This window comes from Phoenix dactylifera, chromosome 14 (assembly GCF_051530095.1).
Source record: "Phoenix dactylifera cultivar Ajwa chromosome 14, Ajwa_hap1_PhDact_Kaust_v1.1, whole genome shotgun sequence".
In the NCBI taxonomy this organism is placed as follows: Eukaryota; Viridiplantae; Streptophyta; class Magnoliopsida; order Arecales; family Arecaceae; genus Phoenix; species Phoenix dactylifera.
Window position 1 is genome coordinate 24,730,864 of NC_143203.1, and position 14,350 is coordinate 24,745,213.

The 14,350-nt window shown below is 37.6% G+C and overlaps 1 protein-coding gene across 1 annotated transcript; it reads left to right on the forward strand.

Moving 5' to 3' along the window:
• The first annotated feature begins 223 nt into the window (after window positions 1-223).
• On the forward strand, window positions 224-13,215 carry LOC103705967 (26S proteasome regulatory subunit 6B homolog). The gene is made up of 6 exons (XM_008789889.5): window positions 224-809; window positions 5,853-6,083; window positions 6,543-6,701; window positions 7,350-7,502; window positions 10,625-10,708; window positions 12,772-13,215. Exons 1-6 carry the CDS (start codon window positions 315-317, stop codon window positions 12,904-12,906), a joined length of 1,257 nt encoding a protein of 418 aa, XP_008788111.1. The 5' UTR covers window positions 224-314; the 3' UTR covers window positions 12,907-13,215.
• Window positions 13,216-14,350: the final 1,135 nt, after the last annotated feature.

A 14,350-nucleotide genomic window follows, 5' to 3' on the forward strand; every position in this document is an offset into this window, starting at 1 on the left:
GTAGGCTGCATGAGTTTTCCTCTCCTCACGTCCAAATCTCCGTGCTGAGGCCTCTAAGAATTGCAGGAACTCTGCAGGACACACCCACATCTGCCACCGGTTTGGATGAGCCGGTGCGCAACTTCGTCTTTGACTGGACCGCGGGCATCTGAAGAGAGTAGTTGGACTCCTCCAGCGCGCATCTCCTATATATTTTCCTTCAATGCCTTTATATAAACCGGCCATGCTTTTTCCGCGGCCTACTTCCTTTCTCTATCTAAAACCCCCTCTTTCTCTCTTTCTTCTCTCCGCGGGACTAGAACCTTTTCTCTGCAATGGCGGCCTCCGCCATGGTCGTGGATGCCAACGCCTCCCCCCGGCCGTCTGGCCCACCACCGAGCTTCCCGGCCGTGAGCCCCGACGTCTTCAACTCCGTCGACGAGGACGAGGACCTCTACGGCCGCCTCAAGTCCCTCCAGCGCCAGATCGAGTTCGTCGACATCCAGGAGGAGTACGTCAAGGACGAGCAGAAGAATCTTAAGCGCGAGCTCCTCCGCGCCCAGGAGGAGGTCAAGCGGATCCAGTCCGTCCCCCTCGTAATTGGCCAGTTCATGGAGATGGTCGATCAGAACAACGGCATCGTCGGCTCGACCACCGGATCCAACTACTATGTTCGAATCTTGAGCACCATCAACCGTGAGCTTCTCAAACCCTCCGCCTCCGTCGCCCTCCACCGCCACTCCAACGCCCTTGTCGATGTGCTCCCGCCCGAGGCCGACTCTAGCATCTCCCTCCTCAGCCAGTCCGAGAAGCCGGACGTCACCTACAACGTGAGTGTCGAAACCCTAGAAAGATTGATTCTTCGATCGAACATATCTCTGTTCTTATTGATTAGGGCTTGAGAAGATCTCATCGAGGGTTTGGAAATTCGAGGGTAAAAAATGAGGGATTGGGGTCTTGGCATGGAAGTTTGTTAGCTTGGTGGATTATTGCGGATAAGACAGAATTCAGAACTCTGCAAGCTTTCGATTTCTTTACTTTTGCATCTAGGTTATGAAACATTTAATTTTGGGTTTTCTTGAAGATGGATTTAGGGATTAAAGAAAGTGCGCCATTTTTCTTGGATTTTTTGCGTGATTTCGATTAATTAACATGGAATTTTGGGGTGGATTTGGGATTTAAAACATGATTAAACTCGTTTCTTATAGTTGTTTGATAGATGCATGCGGGAATAAGGTAAGGTTTGGAAATTATTCCGCCTCGGTAATGTATTTAGTTCATTTGAATATTTTCAATTCAGTTTTTGGGTTTCCTTGGAGTTGAAGTTAGGGTTTTCAAGAAAGAAAAATGTATCTTTTTAACTTTTTCGTTTTTGGAATCCGGGGATTTCAGATATGTTGCTGGATATAGCTAAAAGTTACAGGATGGTTACTGAGAAGATGCGTAGTTTGTGGTAATTATGCTGTTTTCCATTTGAAAGGTTTGTAGAAAGACACATAATTTATTATTTTGATTATCCTGGATTTCAGGATTGAAGTCCTCTACCTCTTGCTAGGCTGTCGCTATTTTTCCATCATGAAGGGTAGGGTAGATATTGGAGAAGAAAACTTCCTAGGTTGCCACATGTTTACATTTTGCTAGAACAAGATGTCTAAACATGTGGCTCTTCATGCTGCCATCTTATACTTGTCACTAATGGCCACACATTTGATCTTCTAAGCGATTTGAAAACTGAATTTTTGTTAGATAAATTAAGTGTCAACCTTGCTGGTTGCTTTAGATAATAGACTGACGAGGATATGTGTGGTTTTTCAAATCTCATTGATCCAGTAGATTATGATTCTACACAAAATGTTATGGGTACATAGAATTTGGGTCATTTTAAAAGTGAGATATGTTGTTATTATTATTGTTACATAGTTGAAGCTAAATCTAAGATATTTGTCATGGATATGAAATGGTCAACTATTGATGGGGTGGGGTTGAAGGTTGGATTATAAAGTCTTGTTTTGAAGTTGAAATGATTGCAGAGCATTGATGGATTTTGTGTCATACACATTTTGTGAACTGTTGGTAAAGACTAAAGTGATTGGAATATTTACTCTCTGTTTAATTTTAACACTATCACTTTCATCTATCCAATGATCATTCTGTACTTATTCAATAACTTCCTTATAATAGTCACAGATATGTTCAATAAAGTCAGATTGGATGACAAGTCCTTTAAGGTTCCTAGTGTTGGTCAGATGGTTAAAATTTCAGATCTAGAGATAATTGGGCTTAGATTTGGGCTGAAAAGTTTTGCATATCCGGCTAGAAATAACCTTGTTGGCATTTGTCCTTGAGTCGATGCATATCAGTTCAAATGATATACATCAAAACACTTGGATGTCGATGATTCTTGTAAATTAGTTTGGAAGATGCATGAGGGACTTGACTTTCTCTAAGTACAGATCTCATGGAAACTTAAGGCTGCATTTGGTATCATTGTCGCTTTTCGTTTTTTTATAAAAAAGCTGGAAATAGGATTTCTATTTGTATTTTTTTGCAGTTTTCTGACCACATAAAACATGTTTGGTTCGCCTTTTTTTTTTATAACAATGATATGGCTGACAACGAGGGAGGGGGGGGGGATGGGGCCGGCAACGTGGTTGAGGATGAGGGAGAGCTCGATGTTGGGCGGAAAGGTAGTCGAGGGAGTGGCAGAGGGAAAGAAACTTCATTTTTTTTTTAACAATGATATGGCCGACAACGATGGAGAGGGGGGGATGGGGCCGGCAACGTGGTTGAGGACGAGGGAGAGCTCAACGTTGGGTGGAGAGGTAGTCCGACAACGAGAGAGAGGGGGAGGGTGATGGGGCCGACAACGTGGTTGAGGACGAGGGAGAGCTCGACGTTGGACGGAGAGGTAGTCGAGGGAGCGGCAGAGGGAAAGAAACTTCGCTTTTTTTATATATATTTTAACAATGATATGGCCAACAACGAGGAAGAGGGGGGGGATGGGGCCGGCAACGTGGTTGAGGATGAGGGAGAGCTCGATGTTGGGCGGAGAGGTAGTCAAAGGAGTGGTAGAGGGAAAGAAAGTGGGCATGGGGCCAGCAATACGGCCGGGGGTGAGGGATAACTTGGCATCGGGCGAAGAGATGGCCGATGAGGCCCGGAAGCTGGTGTGGTTGGGTGGGTGCAATGGGGCTGAGGGTGAGATTGGGCGGAAGAAGAGGGGTTGGGAGGAGAATGGTGAAAACCCACTTTTAAAAAAGTGGAAGTGAAATTTTTTCACTTTCACTTTTTTCAGAAATAATGTAAGTTGTTTGGAAAAAAAATAGAAACAAAAACAGGGTAATAAACATATTTTCTGCATTGGATTCCGTGTTTCTATTTTTTTAAAGAAGAAACAGGAAAAAGTACCAAACATGCTCTAAATAGATTTCTGATTTTTTAAGAAACCTCATCCCATCATTATGATATGCTTGGAATGATAAAGTAAAATTGTGCTCTTTTGGAGGTGATTTATAGTAAAAAGTAAACTGTGATCACTTCTACCATTAGTCAACCATGTCAAATTGTCGAGGCTAAAGGGTTTGTTATTAGTGCTATATGCAAATTGATGTGGAGTCCAAGGTTCTTAGATGGTGAGATATTGGTTATCTTGGTAAATGGCCGCTAAGATGGAAGGTGGGGAAATTTTGGAAAGATCTGAGCTATTCCTATATATTAGTTGATATGTAGGAAGCAAGACATCGATATCTTGTTTGATATAGTATTACTTATTGTATTTAGGCGTCCATTCTGATTTTTTTTATTACAAAAAAATCATTAAAGAGAATTTGGTTTTAGAAATTGATGCCAAAGCATGAAACTTGTAAAGCCATGTAAATCAAGTACCAACAATAGGTGACCAGATAATACAGGCAGGCTGGATGATGCTCACAACATCACAAAACTGTGGTTCAATAGATTGTTGTGCAGTGATGCCCCAGATTTACTGTTACTTAAATATCCCTGTAATTTATAGTCTAAGATAGTTCCCATTGTTTCATGTAGTTAAAATTGTAGACATACTGAATTGTGACCCATATGGGAAAAGATCTTGATGCAACTTCTCTTTTATAAATCTGCTTGGTATGATATAGTCAATAATCTTTACTTGACTGTGGGTTTGTTACAAAGATGATTGTATTTACATTATGATTTGCAAAACCAAGCCATATTCTGTAGAGACAATCATTATGCATGCAGTATTTTTTTTCCCCTTCTCCCTTTATGTGTGCTTTGCGTGCTTGCTTGCCTTCATGTGTGCTTGCATTTTTGCTTTTAAAAGAGATGCCAACGCCACCAAGGTGGTAGCCTAGTGGTACAGGGCAGAAATTCTAACCTTAAGGTCCCAAGTTCGAATCGCTGCGGCGATGATTAAATTGTGGACCAGAGCTCACTACTTTGGCCACTGCTTGGACTTGAGGTATAGGACCGCTCTTGAACCGCTAGTAGCCGGGGTGGTGCCGGGTGTGACGTACTCACACTTGGGACTCGAGCCAGAGCCCAGAGGGGTAGCTGAGCCGGGCCCATGGGTGGGGAGGGTATGAGTAAAACCGGTCGGGGTGCCCAACACACGGCCATTTCTGCCCGCATCGAACATTCTCCTGGCGGGGCGGGGGCCCAGTGGGGGCTGCTACGCGGGGTTGGGCTTGTCCCTTCCTCCCCCCTACCCCTTTTTTCAAAGCAAAAAAAAAAAAAAAAAAAAAGAGATGCCAACCAAAAGAAATTAGTTATAGGGAAAAAAAACACCCGGTTCTTGGTTAACTTATTTCTGTAAAATACATCTTGGGGAGTGGTGGTTTAAGGTGTACATGTGCAATATATTTTGTAGCTTTTTTAGCCCTTCTGGCAAAAATACAAGTTGGTTGGTTACCTTCAGAGAGAGAGAGAGAGAGAGAGAGAATTGTGTTGTATGAAATATTGAAGTGACTTCTACGTAGTGTGTAGTTTTGCTTGCAGCATTTGGTATTGGTTTAGAATGTGCTATATGATTTTGCAGCTTTTGCAGCACTTTTGGTACTATGACATTTGTTTGTTGGTTCCCTTTGAAAAAAATTGTGCTGTATGATAGCTTATAAATGAGAGTTTAACTGCTTTTATGTTGAATTAGGCTACTAGTCAAATGAGTTGAATATAGTATGCATTTCTTTTCTTCTAAACCTTTACATTGGTTTAAACAACAGTTTAGTTACTATGGTGCTTCTGGAATTGCTGATCCACATAGTTGAGGAATGCTTACTGAAGAAGAAACTCAACTTGACGGCACAGATTACATGCATTATATGGTCTGGTCAGTTAAAAAGTAGCAATCATGTTATAGAAAGCAGATCATGACTGATTAAAACAATTGAACTGGGCACATGTTTCTGTGCTTCTCTGCTCTCTTAGGTCTCCTCTGTTATCTCTTAATGGTGGAGTTCTCAGAACCACGTGGCTAGAACTTAGGGAAATACCATTCTCTCTTCACTTTTCATTTTGTTATTGTTTTGTATATTTTGTTCCCTGTCCGTTTGTTGTCACTCTTTGGTGTTCGTATCAACTTGGCATGGTGGAAATTGTTATACATTTTTGGCCTTCCCTCTCTTTAGCTCTTTTTTTTGAATCACTTCAACTAAAGACATGAAACATCTATTGATGATTTTTCCAACATGTTCAAAATGTAGAAAAATGAAAATGTAGTTTGTCACTTCAGTCAGTAATTGATTAACCATCTTTTAATTATTTGTTTTTTTCTTAAACATTGGCATTCTTTATTCTTTTGATATCAGCTGGCAGTTTCTGGTTAACTGTAAAAATTGTAATGATTTTCTGTCTTATACTTTCTTTTGTATTCTCAGGATATTGGGGGTTGCGATATTCAGAAGCAGGAAATTCGTGAAGCTGTTGAGTTACCCCTGACACATCATGAGTTATACAAACAGATTGGTATAGATCCTCCAAGAGGCGTTCTTCTCTATGGCCCTCCTGGTACTGGTAAAACCATGCTTGCCAAGGCTGTTGCTAATCATACAACTGCTGCTTTTATTAGAGTTGTTGGGTCAGAATTTGTTCAGAAGTATTTGGGTGAGGTATGGTTTTTTAGCAAATCTGAATGCATTACATGCTTTCCTTTTTTATGAAATGTTCATGTCACCTAGAAATTGGTATTTAATCAAATTTCTATATTTTAAAAATGATAGTCTGTTTGGTTATCTTTTATTTCCTTAACAGAACAGTGTATATAATTTTTAAATGTGTTGAGGTGATGAGGACTTGATGCTTAATTTTTCTTTTCTTTTTTTTTTTCAACTGATAAGGGGTAGCCATTGCTTTTATCTGTTCCTTACAATAAAAAGGTTTTAAGGGTACATGCAGTAACAATTTTCTACCACTTGTGCTTCTTAGATGTGCTAATTTTTCTTAACAAGATTGCCGATCATGCTTAACTTCATGAAATAGAGTATAAATTTGTTTAGTAGTTTTGTCATTTCTATTCTTGTAATTCTCTGTTAGACCTTGAATTTTATACCTTTTTTCATTGCATTCAGGGTCCACGGATGGTTCGGGATGTTTTCCGACTTGCCAAAGAGAATGCCCCTGCAATCATATTTATTGATGAGGTTGATGCTATTGCTACAGCACGTTTTGATGCTCAAACTGGGGCTGACAGGGAAGTGCAGCGTATCCTCATGGAACTCTTGAATCAGGTAGAACTAAGTAGAACAAAGATATCAGAGGCACTGCTTTCTCAAACAATTGTCCTTCCTTTCTCTTTTTGATGAATTAATGCCTATCCACTTGTTTGAAAGAGCGAAAGGTGACAGAAATTAAAGAGAACTCCAACAAGTTCAACTAAACTGCCATGCTATTCAAGTTAATTTTATGAAAAACTCCTGTATTTAGTTTTGCTGTTTTCTGCTTGCTGCTTGCTACTACTGTTTGTGATGCGATCTTTCTCTCTTGGACCACCTGTTTCAAATTAGCCTGTTTTGGATGGATCATAGATAATCATCAAATAGATTTTACATTTTCTAACTCTTATATTGTTCTATGCACCATCTTTGTATCTTTTGTGGCTCCAAAGACCATCTATTGACTCTCTTATGGTGGGAAGCTTGGATTGACCAAGGAACTTAGGTAGCGAGTGTAGTTTGAGATGTGCTTAGTCTTTTGGATTGCTCCCATTGAATCCATATCATGGTTTAAATGGAAAACCCTGCACTGTGTAACATTTTTTATTGATTAACAACTTGCACGGTTATCACCAGCATGTACGAATTTGCTTGCATGCATTGTATCCATCTTCAGCTTCATGCCTTAATGATGCAAGGTTTCTGTCATGATTGATTTTGCAGATGGATGGCTTTGATCAAACAGTGAACGTAAAGGTTATAATGGCAACTAATCGAGCAGACACCTTAGATCCTGCTCTTTTGCGCCCAGGTAGACTTGATCGGAAAATTGAATTTCCTTTGCCTGACAGACGGCAAAAGAGGCTAGTTTTTCAAGTAAGTTTTCAAAAAGCAATCCAGAACTTCTCAAAATTTGTGTATTCTAAGCTTGGTTGATGTTAAAATTCACTGGTTCAATATAATGAGCAGCATATGTATTGGAAATAAAGGATCTAGGTTCTCCATTGTGATAATAGAACAGGAAATATGGATAACAGTCCATACACAGCTTTGTAAGTCACACCTTTCATGATAAGGAAGGGCATTGATTATTTTAATATGTTAGCTTTTCTATACTTCTATCTTAAAAACTATATAAGTGTGCCAATGTTCCATGTGAAAACTTTGCTATTCTCAAAATAGCCCTCCCCCAAAAAACCCTCTCAAAATATCCCTATGATAATTAAGGTATTATTATTAAAATATATATATTTTAAAAAATAATTTTCTTGAGTTTATCACCACTTAAACTTCTCAGCTGATGGGATTTCTTCTAATTATCTCCAGCCAGGTCCCTTTATATAACAAGCAGGTTCTAAGTCTCACATGATATTTTAGATTCTATTACTGGTTAATTCATGGCCGTTGCTTCTAACTCCAGCCTCTCTTCCTATTAGTAATCTTGCTTCCACAGATAAAGATCTTAGCTCATTAGTAGAGTCCATATAGGAGTCCGGTATCTGGTGCATGCAGCCAAAAAAGACGAGATTTCCAAGCCCTTTTTTTCCTTTGGGAGATAATTTTAATGATTCATGAGATCTCATAACCTACATACATTTAGCTTCCGCAAAGTATGAGCCAAATAAAAATTATATATCCCATGGTGTTATAATCAAACTCATTATAAGTTGCACAGTCATTGGTTGGCTTAATTATAAGCTCAAATTAGACATCATTTTTGCTAACACTTGTCCAAGCTTACACAACAATTACCGACCTCATTTGACTAAGCAAAATGTTTTTTAGAGGAAGAGAGTTGGGCGCAGCCCTATCAAAAATTATTAGATTAACTCAAAAAAGTGTTTTTCTTTACACATTTTCCTTTTTTTCATACATACAGATCTCTTAACATGATAAAAGTTAAATGTTTATTACATGTCTAATTCATTAATTCTTCGAGTTTGATTTATTTATTCTTTGAGTTCAATCTTACAACAGAGCTGAATATATGTTCTTGCGTTCCTTTGTAAATATTTGCAATATCCTAGCTAGAAACTATGATAATATATTATATAGTTTTATGACATGTTGTAAACATTGATATATGACAATATTTTGTTTGCTGGAGGATATATGACAACTTTTATGATACTTTTGGCATGCCAAAAGAAAGATATGGGAACGAAAACTTTGGCAATGCAAGCCAAAGGGCTATGCTTAGAATGTTTTAAAGAGAAGAATTGGCTACAGCATCTGAGCATGAAAACAGTGGACTTGAAACTCCAACAATCAAGACCACATTTCATTAAAGTACGTATGGGCTCTTAGATAAGAGAAGGTCTTGGAGCTTACTCCAGGAAGGAAAATAAGTTTTATTTTAAACAAGAAAAATCGTTTACCCTTTCGTTTTACAAACTTTATTTGTTCACTCGTTGATTCGTTTATCTCATGCTTCTCATTCATATTCTTAAAATATCCCTCTTCCAAAATACCCCCTATAAAAATATGAATTTTCTTTTGCAATACTCTTTATAATATTTTACTCCCAACAGTAATATCCTTTCTTATAAAAGTCTAAAATATTTTTTTGTGGAAAATCTAGCCATCCAGTCAGGGTAAGCAAGTGGACAGGATCCTTCTAAACTAATATTTACTCAAAAATGATCCAATCCAGTCAAAGTTATTTGGATTTGAATTTGAATTGACCTTTTTTTTCAGTTATGACCTAGATTCTGATAGCTGAATGTCTTGATATGAAACTATACCTATCCAAATTGTTGAATCTAATAAACTAAATTTATCGCAACATCTTGAATTATAAAATTAATTTTTCTTCTACTAGGTGTTAGTTCCATGTGCATAAGCACGTGTGCTTTAACTAGTAATCTTAAATATCTGATAGAGGTGATTTTGTCACATTGTGGGAAGTCCTCGTTCATAAAAGTAAGGCATGCTATTAGATATCTTAAGTATCGTTAATGATCTTGCAAAAGAAACTGTGATTTTTAACATTTGTTGGTGAAGTTTCTTCTTACCTCCTAGTTTGTCATTCCTCTATTCTCGAGCTCAACTTGTACCATATTGTCATTGTGTTAATGAAGTCTTGGGTGGAGTCTACCTCCCTTTTTCTCCAAACATGCAAGCACGCACACAAAGAGAGAGAGAGAGAGAGAGAGAGAGAGAGAGAGAGAGAGCATCTGGACACCTGAGTGCTACAGTTATTTTATGTGACTCCATATTTTGTGCACCATTTTCTGCACCTGTTTCTCGAGTAAGCAACTAAAGCTGCTTGCTAACTCAGATGCATTCACTTGAACCGAGATGGTACCTCCCCAACATCCACTGCACAGACCTTCCATACAGGTCTTTCACACCTAACTGCTTAAAGAAGCCCTTTTTCTTTCATTTTCCTGATATTCCCAATTTGGAACTGTTCATGGGATTTCCTTTATCTTTGCATCAAAATTACTTTCTCTATTGCATGAGCCATAGTTGCTTTTGAACCCCCTCCTCCACTTGTTAGTGTGGCTTTCGAACAGCCAAGTCAATGGGCTAAGGGTTAGGGCAGCTATAGCTGTACCAAGGGAGGAGGACAGTCTGTTCACTTTGGTTTGTCGAGGATCAAAGAGCCAGTTTGATGTTGAAGGTTCTTTTAATCTCGACCCTACGTACTTGGCCCCTTGGTCGTCTATTTCGGATACCTTGCTTAAAATTATAGTTCAGTTAAAAACATTAGATCTTACCAAAAAATAAAAAAAATATTAGAAATTTTGTTTAGAAAATAATTTGAAATTTAATATATTGTAGACAACAGCAAACTTGAGAAGATGACATCCCGTATGAGAAAAAATTAACCATGTATAGTAATATCACTTGTTATATTTTAAATTGTTTTACTAATGCTATACGCCTATACCGATAGTTAAGTAGACATAATGATATTGTTTGTTGCTATTTTTTCTACACTATTTTTTCCCTGATCAAATGCATCTTATGCTTTGTTATTCATCTTTGTTCAGGTCTGCACTGCTAAAATGAATCTCGGTGATGAGGTTGACTTGGAAGACTATGTTTCTCGACCAGATAAAATTAGTGCTGCGGAGGTCAGTGCTTTATGTTTCTTCGTACATTTATCTGTCAAATTCTTTTCCATTTATTTTTCGCACTCTTAGGTAAGCTTCATGATTCAGAGGAATCTGAGATCAGTCACTTTTAAATTGAGAACTCATTGATTGTCTAATGGCCTCAATGATGCATCTGTTAGGCTGTTATTTTTACTTCAACCACATGAGCTGTGTTTTCAAATAACTGATGTGCTTTAGACATGGTAACGGGACATAACTTTTGGCCCTTATTATCAATGTATGAAAAGATTTTAGTTTCTGCCAGGCTTGTGGAGTTTCGGATTTGGCAGTTTCTTTCCAAGGTGAGTTTTGGTCATAAAAAATGAAAAATTCAGAACATCTGAAGAAATCGAAGAAAAATAAAAGAAATCCAGAAAAGTTATCACACAACATTTTAGAGTGTTTTGTGATACATAGTTTCTTTGTTTACGTGGTTTCGACAATTTTAGCCTGCTAGTATTGCATACAAGTAAAACTCATACTGTATATTGTTATCACTTGGATATATATATTATTTACCTGAACTACCATTGTTGGACGTTTCATTACATTTAGCAATTCTGAATCTTTTAGTGCCCATTCAATTTTTTTCATCAGTCTTTAGTAAATTTCACAAATATGTTAAATTTGGGTCTTCTATTTCATATTTTTATTGTTAAGTGATCATTTAATTAAATACTTGTAGAGTTTCGTATTAATTTTATATTAAAAAGATGCAACTGCTATGAATAATGATATTCTGTTTAGTTGTTTGTGTTATCTTTTTGGAGGCCTTGACCTATCAAGGACTATGTTCACCATCTATTGCATCTTTTTACTCAAGAAACAAAGGAAAATTATGAAAAATTAACAATATATAACCTGTGTAATTAAATAAGTAAAGAAGTAATCCCAATGTGATAATAAAAGCCAAAATGAAACTCTGAGGCATCCATGGCTAGTTTCAATTTGGCTGAAACCACCAAACCATATTGAAATCACTCAATTTTGGCTGAAACTGACTGGAACCTGGAACTGTGAGTTGACTTTGGCTTTGTTTTGACTGCAATTTAAAACCTTACTTATTGCAATGGTTATGAAACTTCCTTACTAACATTTCCTTCCTAATCATTTGTTTTCTTGCCTATTTAGCATAATGCAATTGAGTTCATAATCATTTCCAGCACTTTTCTGTACACCAGATAACAAATCTTGAGTTGTTTCTCTCATGTAGTGTGGCCTGTAACATGTCCGTTGTGCAAAAGTTATGTTTCTATCTCCCCATTCTCTTGTATTTGGGGGGGGGGGGGGGAGAGAGAGAGAGAGAGAGGTTTCATTCAGGGTCAGGGGGAGGGATTAGGGCATTTATTCCTCACGATCTGGTTGCTGTTATCCATTTAGGTGGACATTGGTTCCCTTTATCCAGTTGGCCTCTGGTACTCGTGAGTCATTTAGTAGGAATCATGAAATTATGGTTTGATGTAAATAAAGTAATTCCCACTCAGCACTTAGCTTCTAAGCATTTGCCCCTCCTCAACAAATGCACATGCTGTGCATGAGCTTAGCTTAGCACATTCTTCTATGCATGCTTTTTGTAGTTATATGTTTGTAACCTTCCCAATCATCAGCTTTGTTCAACCTTTGGCCATCGTGTGTAACGCATGTTCACTTAAAAAAATCATTCTGTGTTTCAGCCAATGTGGCTTTTAAAAGGCACTCTTCTTTTGATCTCTGTGGTTCATTTGTCTGGTCTTGAACTGCTATTCTAGTGGTATAGTTGGTCTTCAAGTGGGACATGGCGCTTGTCTCACTTTTCAAGCAATGCTAATCCAAATTATACTGACATCTCTCAAGTTTATAACCATGGTACTCCAATAACTGATGCACTCCATTTCATGTTCCATCTGCACAAGCTTTTCTAACATAGTGAAGTTTGACCATTGGAATTTATTTTGGACTTTAGTTTTGAGTATCCTTGTTCTGTTGCATCATTTATAACTAGAACTGTTCTATATGGAGTGCAGCTTGACTAAAGTGTCCATCTTTCATGAGTGGTTTTGCAGATTGCTGCCATCTGCCAGGAGGCAGGTATGCATGCTGTTCGCAAGAACCGTTACGTGATTCTTCCCAAGGACTTTGAGAAAGGCTACCGGACCAATGTAAAGAAACCAGACACAGATTTTGATTTCTACAAATGAGGAGCCAAATTACCAAAAGATGCTGGGTTCCGGATCTGTAATGGTGCTGATACTGTTTAACACTGGGGAAAGGAGTCTCTGTTTTAGGTCTTAGGACAGATTTCTACTTCTGTAACTTGAAGTTTCATATATGACTTATCCTGGCTGTGGATGTTTCGGATTTGTGGGCTCCAGATATAATTGGGGGAAAAAACTTATCTTCTGGCTTCAAATTGGGTCTGTAGCCTTGTTTTCAAAGGCAATTAGAATTTCCAAGAACTATAAGGCTGAAGTGGTTGATTAGTTCCTGCTGGTTGACTTTGAGGGAAATGACTTGAGCAGTCTGATTATTTTTTCATTAAATGATCATTGTTGGCTTGATCGAAGTATGCACGTTAGCTGGGTATTACATTTATAATCTTCCAACTAGATGCCCTACATTCATTTGAAGTTTCTGTGAGAGCATGCCAGTTCAGTTCATTTTTCTAGTTGTAACAATACAAGGTTCTGTATGCCTTTTGGTACATGGTTCCACCACCATGATCTTCCCCACAAGGAAAAGAAGTAACTGAGGTTTACCCAAGGAATCTCTGCTATATTTTACTACAAATTTGCTTATCTATTTTCATAGGATGTCAAAACCAAATGCTTCTCCATTTCCATCAGCTCTCTATTCTGCATAGCCGTAGGATTGGTGCGGTACATAGGGCATGGGGCATCCATTCTGATATTTAGGGTGCGGTTCGTTACGCAAGTGGAGCGAGAATGACTTTCGGATAGTTTTTTGAAAATAGCACTTTCAAAAGTGTGTTATGAAATTGTTGTGATTGGTGAGGGTTGGTGAATTGTACTTTCTAGTTGGATGGAAAAAATCACTTCTAGTATACATTGAATGTATAATATTTTTTTAAAATTTTATTGTATTTTTTGTTAATATTTGAATAATGTTATTTATTATACTAAATAAGAATAATAATCATGCTCTATTGAATAAAATAACATTATTTTATTATTACATTCTTAAATGTTATTTTATTATTGGTTATTTTCTCAATATTTAAGTAACAATAAATGCTAATAATGTAACTAATAAGTGTTGAATGGTAAGTAAATGTTGTTTATCAGGATAAATAATAATATACTATAATATAATATTGATAAAATATATTGTGAGCAATTATTTAATATAATATAATCAACAATAACATGACTCAGACTCATACGCTCAACATCTTTCCTCTCTTTGTAGCATTAATTGCTGCATGAAAGTTGGAGCCAAAGGCATTTTCGGTTACTTCAGTTCAAAATGGCCGAAAGTTAGTCAGGTTTCGCTTCCGGGTTTCACTTCCACAGGTTAACAATTCTAAGTGGCTGAAAGTTCGCTTTAGGCTTCCAATGATGGAGCATTTGTCTACAATTTTTTTGCGATATTTTTTTTTATTTATCTCCCATATGCAAAACTTTT